Below are 12,235 nucleotides of genomic sequence, written 5' to 3'. Positions count from 1 at the left end.
TAGAAAAAGCCATGGGAAATGGCCCTCCAAAAGAGAAGGGAAATTAATAAAACCATCCCATAAGACACTAAAAGAATTACATATTATTCCTTTTCATTGCAGATGCAAAAAAAATATTGCAGTCCTGTGGCCCTTCATGCAGGACTTGTGAGAAATCTGCTGACATATGTACTTCATGTCCAGAAGGTAAGAGACTTCAACTTCTTCGGGTAAGTTTTGCAAGAGGCTAAAATATTCCGTATCTTACACACTTCCAGGGAATATCTTCATCAATGGTCATTAGAAAGTTCTTTGACAACTTAAAGCGCAGGCAGGTAATCAGACAATTACCAGCTGAAGTCAGGCATTAGCTAGGCAACAGGCACATGCCTTTAGCAATATAGGTAAAAAAATTATTAGGTGGATGCTGCTCCTTTTCTTTATTTTCAATCAAAAGTTGTAGACATCATGCAGGAATTATTGAATAGCAATTTATTCAGGAAGATGTACTAGAAAATCCTGATGATTCCTTCTAACCTTAAATTTCAGTGAAGATTGAGCAAACTACTTTGGGAAACGGCTTAAAGAATGTTTTAGTCACCTTTTTAGGCATCAAAAAGTTATGTTTCAAGGAAGTTGAAGGCTTGCTTTATAGCTATCCAAGGCAGGAATCTTAAATTTAATTGGTGTCTTTTCCCACCTGGATTGCTTTTTTGCCAGGAAAATTTCTTACCCATGATACCTGTGTTTCTCTGTGCCCTCAAAAAACTTTCGGCAATGTTCTAAGTGGAAAGTGCGAAATGTGCATGGATGGCTGTGAAGTGTGCTCCAACTACTGGCACTGTCAGAAGTGTCAGGCTGAAGAGGAACAAACACTTTTCCTCCATGAAGGCAGATGTTTACAGGAATGCCCTGAGTAAGTAACTCCCCTTTGATGACTGCTCCTTATTTTCTCACTGTGCTCTTTCTTTTCAAAGTTCAGATCCATAATAAACCTTTCAAGGGAGACCTTACTATAACCTCAGCTACAAGAAACTATCACAAAGTAAAAGTAATTTTCATCTGGCCTGAATAAACAGCATTTTCTCTTGCTTAGACAAAAAGTGAAAAAACAGAAGCAAAAGCAGACATGAAATCCTATGGCTTCCCACTGACTTCAGCAGGACCATGATAACCTAAGGGTGGTTCCTTATGCTGACTGAAAAAGTCATTCTGCTAAGTTGTTTGTTCCTCAAAGTAGTACAGGGCAGGGATGTGGAACCAGAACAGATGTATCAGACTCCTGATATGGAAATATAGTGTTAGTGAAGTGTTTCTCTCTTTGTTTATATTCTTTATTTTTTCCTATAATAAGTGTAACTCAAAAAAGAAAGGTTCCTATCTGACTATAGTGGATAGATCATGTTCTCCTGTTTCTGTGGGTTTTTTTCATCAGCATTTGTCATGCCTATATAGACATATAAAATTTGTACTATGCAGCATGAATATCTTGCTTGGTTAACCTTTTTCTGTAGAGAAATGTGCATCTCCTGCTTTTCTTACGATCCAGTACAAATTCTCTGGCAGTACTTTCCATCGAACTTTGTCAAATAAGACAGGAAGGACCAGTGGAACAGACATTTATCACCAAATGTCAGAGTAAATGCAAAGTAATTGCACTAAAGTCACGTCTAGAAAGAACTTTCAATATCAGAAATTGTGGCATACAAAGATAATCCTTTGATATTAATGCATTTGTTCTCAGTACTCATTCCCCAGTCATCCCATACAACGTACATATTACAAAATTAAGCCGTTTCTCAGTTAATCCCCCACAAGGTCAGTATTACAAAATTAAACCTCTTCATCTATCACTATTCTTTTCAGTTGCCATTACACCCCCTTTCACAAATTCTGGACTATAAATAATGGCTTCCCAGACATCGTTCAGAAAAGTCCACCAGAGTTAAACTCTGGTTTTAAGGCACTGAGGCAAAGTTCATGAGGCATAGCTACTCTCCACTGGAGCATAGTATTACATAAGATTATGTTTTCTGGGTTATTTTTTAGGTTGGGACATGTTGTATGGGATAGAAAGGGTTGACTTGCTGCACTGGTAATTTCTGACAGAGGATTTTGAGCTAGGCAAGTACTCAAGACTGGAACAAGAGAAGAAAATAGGACTGTGAGAAACAGATGCAGAATCATGACAAAGGTTATGAGGAAAAAAAAAAAAGAAGACTATAAGAAGTGGCAGGCACAGCTCTTCCTGTCTTTTCACTAATCTTTCCACTAATCATGACTTCACTAATCTTAACTTCACTAATCTCGACTTCACTAATCTCATGTCTCCTCAGCCTTTCTTTAGAAAGATCATACCCAAGAAGGAAAGGAGAAGCACCCATCTACAGGAAAGAATAAACATGTTCCTGGAACATGTGAAGTACACGTTGTGGCACAACTTTCAGTGTCAACTTCTTCCTTAGTTTCCATCAATGGCTGCATACATATAAATAAGTAATCATCTCAAAATGTGTATTTGCTTGTCCTTTAATCTTCTCAAATTTGGTTTTGAGAATGTAGGGAGACTGTATTGCAACCAGCCCCTCCTTTATGCTTCTCCTCCTGAAATATAAGCACAATTTTTGGTATATTTTCTTTACAAATAATAGTTCCAATTGTGGCAGTCTATGTGGCAGTCTATCAAACCACAGATACCACAGCACAGTAAAATGTGCTCCCTCTTCACTGTCTCTAGCTTGCTGTCATTAAACACAGGTACCACTTACACAACCTGATTTTGTTAGGTGGGTTTTTTTTAATCTCAGCTCACTTTATTCTTCCCAACCTTCACGCTTCCAGGGTTTTGTCTTTCTCCCCTCTAGGGCTACTGAGGTTATACTTCCCTCTCTTTCCCTGATATCACTTTTTAGAGTCAGCTGTACAAGACTAGAGATTTCATCTTTCTTTTCCCAAACATTACAGATATTTCTATCTTATGTAAGGGGAGAATCAAGAAATGAGCAAGAAAGAAAATTCAACTAGAGAGAGGGTACAAGGACAGAGGAAGGCCAGGCACCCTTCATAGTACTACGTGTGCACATTTTCTGCACCAGACTGTTTGATAACACAGACTGACCAGCACTTTGTCTTCGTTTTCATTCAATAGGGGATATTTTAATGATTCTGAGACTTGCAAGGAATGCAGTGGATCCTGTAAGACATGCATGGGAACTGCAACTAAATGCCTGTCCTGTAGAAGTCCCTTGCTTCTGGAGCAGTGGGAATGTAAACCTACCTGTTCAGAGAAGCATTTTGTCTCTGAAGGAACCTGCAAACACTGTCCTGAAATGTGTCTGGAGTGCATTCACAACGAAATATGCAAAGGTATTATGAAGAACTGTTCTCATTTTGGCTAAAATCCATCTGGATCTGTCTAGAGACAGACTGACAAGCACAGATCTGAAAAATATCTGTAATGAACAAAAATAAGACAAATGTTAAGCAATCAGTTTTTAATGAAGAGACTCAACTGTTTATGATGAGTCTAAACTGTTAATCTGTAAAGATTTCATACTGCTTTGCCTGTGCCTGTTGCCCTACAGAGATTCCCATCGATTTGATTCTATTTCTGACCTGGTGTACCCATGCCTAAACATTTGCACACACATTTACACCAATGTGAAATACAGAATGTTTCTTTCCTAGTTTGCTTGAACTTTACATCCATTTACCATTTTTGCAAATGACAACTTATGGTAGAAAATTAATCTCTGTAATGAAACATATCACGAAAGACCTGAATATCCTGGTAAGTCTAAATTGCTAGGATAGTTAATACTGAGCAAGCTATTCTGGAAACATAAACATGGACGAAACAGGATGGGGGGGAGGAAATCATAAGTGAAGCTATCAAACCGAGTACTCATATAAAATCAGCAGCTGAATCCCAGCTCTATGCAAAGACAAACATTCAGGTCCGTATATTCCAGCTACATGTATATTCTATTAATATATCAAACAGAACTTCAGGTGTAGACATACCTGATTTTGCAGGAAGCCCATAATACCTTAGTACCTATATTCAGTGGCAGCACAGGTTGGTTAATATCGGCAATGCTGAACAGGTGACTTCCCTTCTCAGTCTCTTGATTTAACACAGAAGATGCTGTGTGACAGTAGGGCCATTAATGGGCAGTTTGGAGGGGGAGGCGTCAAAAGAAGAAAGCACTGTCCTCTTACCCCCTGTTATGACAGGCATTGCAAGATTTACGGTTTCTGAGGATTTCTTCACTCCCTCACTTGCAGAGGTCAGATTTTACTGCCCATTTGCTTACCTTTTGTTTGCTGTCCCCTATAGAGTGCATGGATGACTTTTTCCTGCATGAGGGGAAGTGTGTACAGGATTGCCCTTCTCATTTCTATGCTGAAGACAAGCACTGCTTTCCCTGCCATGCAGACTGCAAGGACTGTGATGGGCCCGACCCAGATGACTGCACTGAGTGTGCCATCAGCTACTTTGTTCTCTACAGCGGGACATGTTTTGAAGAGTGTCCTGAAGGGACATACTATGAAGAAGCCAGTAAAGACTGTCAAGGTTGGCAGCTATTGTTTTCTCCAGAACAGTACTGACATACAAATGGGTCTGGTTAAAGACCATCCCAAAAGGGCATTCATATACTGCCTAATGTCACTATCAATGTCCTGGAAGCAGAGGAGCTGGCTAATGCAGAAAAATAACAAGGCATATCTTTGATTAGCAAAAAATGGAGAAAACTGAGAGGGAAGTAGCAGAGCTTATTGTTTTCAATATTATGGGTAACCACCCTGGTGGGTTACTATGGGTAATTATGGTGGGTTATTATGGGTAACCATTTTGACTTTTTGCTACATATTCCTGAGGACAGAATGTTGAAAACCACTGTTCAGCAAAAGCAGTGCCACTGCAAAAGACAACCCAAGGAACTGCCTGCATAAGATTGAAAACAGTAAAACGGGGTTTTTTTTAGACTATGCAGAAGCAGAGCTATCACTCTGTTCCCCTCAGCCTCTCATCCTGAGATGACGGCTGCTCCTTGCAGCATTCAGCTGAAATAATAATCTGAAATGCAACAAGAAATGATGACATTCCTACTGTTTGTCATTTCAGCATGCAACTGGACATGCCAGACTTGCTCTTCTTCCGTTGCTTGCCTTACCTGCAGAAATGGCCTAATGCTGAACCATGATGGGCACTGTGTGCCATTTGGATACTGCTCTAGCACTGAGTACTATGTTGAGAAAACTCAGACCTGCAAGCCCTGTCACAAGAAATGCTTCCACTGCTCTGGACCCACTAAACACCAGTGTCTTAGCTGTGCCAATAACCACTATCTTCTTAGTAAGTGTCATCGTTTCTGCCTCTAGATTTTATCCTACACTGAATGCATGAAATAGGCAAGCTTCTGTCACATTCATGAAACATGTAAGCCCGCTTCCGCTGACATGACAGATAGAGATGATTACTTGTGCAGTGCTACCTGGAAGCAACAAATGCCAAGGCTGAACAAAACTTGTAAATTTCATGTACTACTGTTCCTGTTACTTCCTACAAGGAACTTAAAAGATGAGTGGGATATCCTTAGATTTTTGTCTGGTTTTGGTTTCTTTGGTTGTTTTTGTTGTTTGGTGGTTTTTTTTTTATGTACACACAAAGAGCTCATATCTTCATGTTGGCTTGTTTAATCCCTTCAGAGATATGATGAGCAAAGCAATAGTTAAGCAGAGCTGTTAAAAAATGGTTCATGAATCACTAGGTCACTGTCTAGTGGATGACTGAGGTGCAAAACTACTTTTCTGACTTTGGAGCAAAAGACTGTATTGTCTCAGAAACAAATTAGTAAAAAGTAAAAAATTCCAGAACTTAAGCTTTATTTCTTCACATATACTTTACAGAAAATCCTTGGGAGAAAAAAACAGTTAAAATGCTATTTCCTGCAGGGAAAAAAAACCACCAAACAACAACAACAACAGCAACAACAAACCAAAAAACAGCTGAACAGTTTGAATTAAAACTGAACCTAAGTTTTTGAGTCTGATTCTGATGAAGATTTTACATACTTAAAATTCTTGCATCAGACCTGTATTTCTTACCAACACACTCAGATTCTTTGCACCATTACAATCAGTAAAATTGATGGAAGTATGTAAATAAACATCCTGGACTGGAGAAAGAATTGAAAAAAAACCAAAAAACAACCAGAAATAAGGAGAAGTGTCTTCCTTTGCCCATTTGCAACCCAAGCAGCAAAACTATAAAGACAAGCTAGATAAGGAGTACAAGCTACTGATGGATAACCATTGCTCTCTTAACTTGATGCACTTGCAGTTAGTTGCATCAGTCCTACCTTCTCATTCAAGATTTGTAGAATCATGGTATCAAAGAATAGTTTGGGTTGGATGCGACCTTAAAGATCATCTCGTCCCACGTGCCCTGTCACAAACACAGAAACCTTCCACTCAACTAGATGGCTCAAAGGCCCATCCAATCTGCCTTTGAACAATTCCAGGGATGGGGCAGCCATGGCTCCTCTGGGCCACCTGTTCTAGCGTCTCACCACCTTCACAGCAAAGAATTTTTTCCTAACACCTAATCTAAATCTACCCTCTACCAGTTTAAAGGCATTACCCCTTGCCCTATCTCTACATGCCCTTCCTCTTTTAATGACCCTCTGAAATCTCAGTGAAAACATGGGATGTACCTGGTACATTTGGCAGTATTACAGGCACTTACTACAATCTGCTTTAGCAGCAGCGGAAGATAGGGGTAAAGACAAATTAACAAGTGTCGTTAAATCTCAAATTTACCATCATATTTGTGATATGCACAGAATACAATGAAGTTGATGTTTAGAGTGAAAATTAAGGAAAATAGCAATGCAGGTAGAAATTTTCCTAGTTACTATTTCTTCTTCCATATATTCTGAAAGAAATCACAGCTGCCATCCATTATTATGTATTACGCATTTCCCAAAGATAAAAAATTACCTGAAGAGCCTGCTAATGTACATAAAATGCAGAAATAAGGACTGATGAACTTCTAATACTTAGAAGAAACAAAAAATAATTACTATATACCAGCATTCTCTTGTTCTGGTACACACTCTAGCAGCACCTCCTGTCAGAATGATTGTTTGAGATGTCTTATAGCAGGCAAGTACTTAATATGACATGTTATTCTGCATTGTTGTCTGTGCAGATACAACCTGTGTTGAAACATGCCCAGACGGGTATTATGTTGACAGTGATGAGGGACAGTGTTCCCCATGCCACAGCACCTGTGTCACTTGCACTGGAAAACACAGCTCACAGTGCCTTTCCTGCAAACCAGGCTGGTACAGACAAGGAAAAGGATGTGTAAACCAGTGTCCAGCAGGGTAAGGTCCAAGAACTTTAGCTAAGAGATACATTACAGAAAGCTGGCAGAAATTAGATCACTCTGCCCTGTTTTATTTGAGAGTGAGACAGAACTGAATTCTATGTTCAGGTGAGAAATTCTTATGTTGTAGCAGTATACAGGCGGTGGAAAACCTTCCCTCACTATAGGAAACTGTAAAGTTGGTACCCAAACTGGGACTAGCTTTATGTGGTGTGGCCTTTCTTACGCTCCAAGGATGCTCTTTGGTTATGTTTGTATTGGACAGTGTAAAACAGAATAAACATAGGAAGCCACCTGTTAGCTTTAGTATAGGCAGCGTAACTTCCTTCAAGCACCCTTAGAGCCTTCACCTAGCCTGAAGTTCAGATGAGGTTACTTCTGTTTTGCAATGAGTAAATGTTTATAATGGTATATAATAAACTAACCATTAAAACACCTTTCAACTGAGGACCCATAATTCTAGTCAGAAACTTCATTAATATGAGTCCATGTAATTTCAAAACCTGAACTCAGTGTGCTCTTGTGAGTATGTCTCCAAATTCAAATTTGGGAAGTGGATCTACGATTTCTGGTTCAGGTCCATTTCATTTTGCAATATAGTAAAGATCACACTGCCTGTTAAATTGAGTTATCATCCCATTAAATTTGGAAGTCTGTAATGACCACATCTCAAAAAAGAACACTGTGCAGCAATTCCTTTTTTCCACCAACTCAACTGAACTGAACACTGCTATTCTGATAATATTCTTTGGGTAAGCCTACTTATGCACTGAAAGGAACTACGAAATTTCTGAATTTTCATTTAACAGCAGGTATGGGGCAGTGAGGAATTCACCGCTTACCCAACATCTCCAGAGTATCTCTCAGGGCCAAAACAAAGTTGAGGTTTTATGAGACCTACCTATACTTTGAGTCTGAATTAACCCTGAATTTTAGAAGGCCTTACTTTATACAGCCTTATCTACAAGTCTTGCTTTATAGCTGAATTCCAATGGCCAAAGGGAATTAAATAAAATTAATTCTATTTTGACTGAGATTGCAAATGTTTACTGCAATCACATCAATATCACTTTTCTACATTGGTGTAGTCATAGTAAAAGCTAAGAATAAAGGAAGTTTTGGTTTTGCTATCACTGCTAGGCTTTGTGCAAAGCCATGACTATCTGATCTGTTTCAGGTATTTTGCACAAAACTCCACTGGATCATGTCAGAGATGCCACAAAGGTTGTAAGGAGTGCATGGGGCCTCAACCCACAGACTGCCTTTTCTGTGACACATATTTCTACCTGTTGCGCTCCAAGAATGAATGCATTAGCTCTTGTCCTGAGTACTACTATGAAAACAAGGACAACAATATCTGTGAAAGATGTCACCCTTCCTGCCAAACTTGTGAAGGTAAAAGCTTTGACCAAAATAAGCGTAACAAAAACACCTGCCAAGGATTATCAAAGCACCTAGCATCTCCTTTGGTTTTTTACTCTCTCCTCCAAGATTTGGAAACACTTCACTAAGACACATGCCATATACAGCGCTACCAATCTGTCCATGACCGAACTAGCTACAGTGAGTGATGCAGACCTCTCCTGTGGCTGCAGGCTCACCCTGGCCCTGGTTTATTTGCTGCACTGGCTGCTCCATGCTGCCACCTTACTTTCAGAGTATTGATTAATCAAGATCAAAGCAGGTATATGAATTCCTGCCAAGCTCCCTGCAGGGCCTTCTCCAGCCATGGAGCACAAGTGTAAAGGCAGCCACTCATGGGGAGGGCTGGGAGCAAGTCCCGGTGCCAAGTTGGTGAAGGGAAACAGACAACAGTAATGAATTTTCCATCACGCAGGCCTCTCACAAAGATACTCATCAACTTCAAAAAAAAGTGGCTCTGTTGGATACAGAGCTGGACCTTGTTCCTCATACAAACACTGAACAATGATTGAATTATATCTGACTCTTTAAGCTGTCCTACTATGTGTTACTCTGTGAAAGTCAGGGAACCTAAATCCAACCACACATCTTTATAGTCTGCAAAGGGAAGAGTGATGTCTGCTGGTTTTAATGTACCTAAGTATTTTTCAAAATTAACTTTGAAAGACCATCTGTTTTGTTCTATGACACACTTATGCATTCATTTGCTTCTTTTTCCTAATTCATCCAATTCTGAAGAAGCAGCATTAATTCTCTTGGATCCATTTGACATCCTTTTCTATCTGAACAGCATTAGATGACAGCTAACAGTACCACTCTGCAGCTTAGATCGCACCTTACCATAACATACAAAATTTGTTTTGGATAGTGGATATATTGGGTAGTATACATAGCTAATTGCAACATAACAATATTTAAAATTGTGGAAATAACTCTTAAATGAAACCACATCCAAGAACTACTAAAATTTAATTGTATAATAGCATTATAGCAAGTAACAAACATTTTAGCTTGGATTTGGGACAAAAAGATAGCCATTTTAATTTACAGACAACTTCCACTGGTATTTACTTCCTTTGGGATAAATACTACAGGACAGAATTTCTGTTGTGATTACAGAGACACAAAGATGAAACACAAGCCAGTCCTCCTAAAAAGCAAACCTGTAGGTGTTCTAAAATGCATCTGTACTGTTGATGGCTGAGCAAAGAGATGTCATGGTGTCTCGTTTCTCAAGAACAGGAAGGCAAACCTTGTACTACTTAGAAAACTCACATAGTAAATTTACTGGGTTATAGAAGGTTGCTAATTTCAGATGTTTAAGTGCTGCTAACTTGAGCTACTTACATTTCCATTTTCTTCCTTGCAGATGGTGGCAGAAAATGCCCAGTTACAGGGACAGGTGCATCTTAACACATAGGACAAACCCTTCACTTCAATGTTTCACAGAAATACTGTATGCAGCATCTGTCTTCAAAAAGAGTCTCCAAAACACAAAGTGCATATGATGGTCTGTTTGCACCTAGTGAAGGATTTTGTTCCCTTGCAACTAAAAATCTTATTTTGCTGTTGAAACACAAACATATCTTAATTTATTATGGTTTGGAAACAGTTAACTATCAGGCCTAATAAATATTGATTTTGTGAAGGAGAGCATGTGGCCAAGGTTCTCCACAATTTTACTCCAGTGCGTTGACCTAATTGATTCCCCTGAAAGTGTCAGAGCTTCTATGTACAACTGATTCCCAAATCAGCTCTTCATGAATACCAAAACACATAAGAAATACATTTGCACATAAAACTTCAAGACTAGGCCAAAGGTTTTTTTAATACCAACCTCCTCATGCTGAACTCACTGCTGATTCCTGCTGTTGGCAAATACCCTTTTCTTTGCTGTCAATGGTCAGAATAATTTTAAAAGGAAGTTAGATGACAATTTTTCCTGTAGTAAAGTTGATGTTTTATTTCCCTTTCTAGGGAAGGGAGCATTCAGCTGCACATCTTGTGTATGGAGTCACAGTTTATCAGGTGGAATGTGTAACTCAGACTGTATTGTAGGTGAATACAAAGTCCAGGAGGCACCAGAACAAGAGGTACCTTTTTGTAGACATTTTCTCCTGCTGCTTGTATGCTGAACTTTAACTTCTGAACACAACACAAACACCACAGAATTCTCTTATCTGAGTTTTCAAGGCTGGTTATCTTTAAATGCATTTATTTCATTGTTTTTTTGGCAGAGGAAGCGCTGTTTTTTTCTTTCTGGGGTTGCCTACTATAGAGTAATCCTCTATCATTAAATACGAAGGCACAACATTGTCAGTGATAACATCAAAGCCATGTGAACAAAATCAACTATATTAGTAATACAGCATTTATTTTTTTTTCTTCCAGTATAACTGAGATTTCCCTGTGGATTTCTCCTGCTTTGTCTGTAAGACATCACATTGCATTCCAGATTGACAGTTCTGCTGGCAGAAACCTCTAGTTGAGGGAGAGACTAAAGTTAACAGAGCTGGATATGTAGTAGAGTAGAACCACAATTAGGTTTGGGTCTGTGCCACAAGTCTGGGCATTCTAGCTTCCAGATTTCCACACCAACTACCTTCCAAAGATGTTTATTCAAGAATATAGCAGCAGCAAGGCAAGCCAGCTGGCTTGAGATGCTGCATACCCAGGAGTCTCTGGCCTGGAATATCCCCTTAGCAGTACTGCTTCATAACTGAGACCTTGGGAAAACAGCCTACAAGATGGGGACCACAGAGGTGCACACTTCTTTGCAAGAGCTTTGACTCTGAGAAACCGGACCTCCTCATGGACCCACTATGACCCTCCCATCTTGCCCAGATCGTTTGTTTAAGGACAAGCAGCCTCACAGGTCTCACAGCAAGTTTGATGAAAGGTTACTGGAGTTTCGAGATCCTCACAGTGGATATGGAGTCCTGGTCCCATGTCAGAAAAAGAGCAATTTTTTCCCCAATAGACCAGGAACTGCAAACACTGAAATACCAGAGCTCAGAGTATTCTGCAAGGTAGAGATGACAATGCTGATCTCTGGTGGTCTCTGTACACATAAGCTTTTAGGAGCCTATCTGGAATTTGAGTATTTGCATCTAGGCTGTTTCTGTAAAACAGAACCAAGATGATCTAATAAAAATCTGGTTTGCTGGAAAATTTCCATCCAGCTGTATCATCCAGCTGTATTTTTGCTCCTTCCCAAAGAATTTCCTTAGAAAGGAAATTCATTCTCTCAGCTGCCCCCCCCTTTTTTTTCTCCTTAGAATAATTCAAGTTACTTCTCTCATGCCAGTTATTTTTAATGATACTATTGAGTACACTTCTTGAAGTCCACTTTACCACTATTACTGTTAAAGAACTACAGATCTGCTAGTATAGGACTAGCAAAACCAAAATACTTCCTGGCCAAAGAGCTTGCAGTGT

At 39.4% G+C, this 12,235-nt stretch overlaps 1 protein-coding gene across 1 annotated transcript in view; it reads left to right on the top strand.

The window, feature by feature from the left end:
- The window catches only part of PCSK5 (proprotein convertase subtilisin/kexin type 5), a 269,863-nt gene extending 257,961 nt beyond the window's left edge, over positions 1–11,902 (top strand). The window contains exons 28-35 of the mRNA XM_061355628.1: positions 103–186; positions 700–895; positions 3,128–3,345; positions 4,319–4,555; positions 5,108–5,338; positions 7,196–7,373; positions 8,553–8,770; positions 10,775–11,902. Of these exons, the coding sequence (XP_061211612.1) occupies positions 103–186; positions 700–895; positions 3,128–3,345; positions 4,319–4,555; positions 5,108–5,338; positions 7,196–7,373; positions 8,553–8,770; positions 10,775–10,932 (1,520 nt within the window). The 3' untranslated portion in view covers positions 10,933–11,902. The remainder of the gene's footprint in view (positions 1–102; positions 187–699; positions 896–3,127; positions 3,346–4,318; positions 4,556–5,107; positions 5,339–7,195; positions 7,374–8,552; positions 8,771–10,774) is intronic.
- Positions 11,903–12,235: the final 333 nt, after the last annotated feature.

The sequence above is a fragment of the Neopsephotus bourkii genome, unplaced genomic scaffold, assembly GCF_033783945.1.
Source record: "Neopsephotus bourkii isolate Nb327-2 ecotype Australia unplaced genomic scaffold, CSIRO-AGI_Nbou_v1 NB_816, whole genome shotgun sequence".
Taxonomy (NCBI): Eukaryota; Metazoa; Chordata; class Aves; order Psittaciformes; family Psittacidae; genus Neopsephotus; species Neopsephotus bourkii.
The sequence above is the reverse complement of the archived record's forward strand: the minus strand, read 5'-3'. Positions and strand labels throughout refer to the sequence as shown.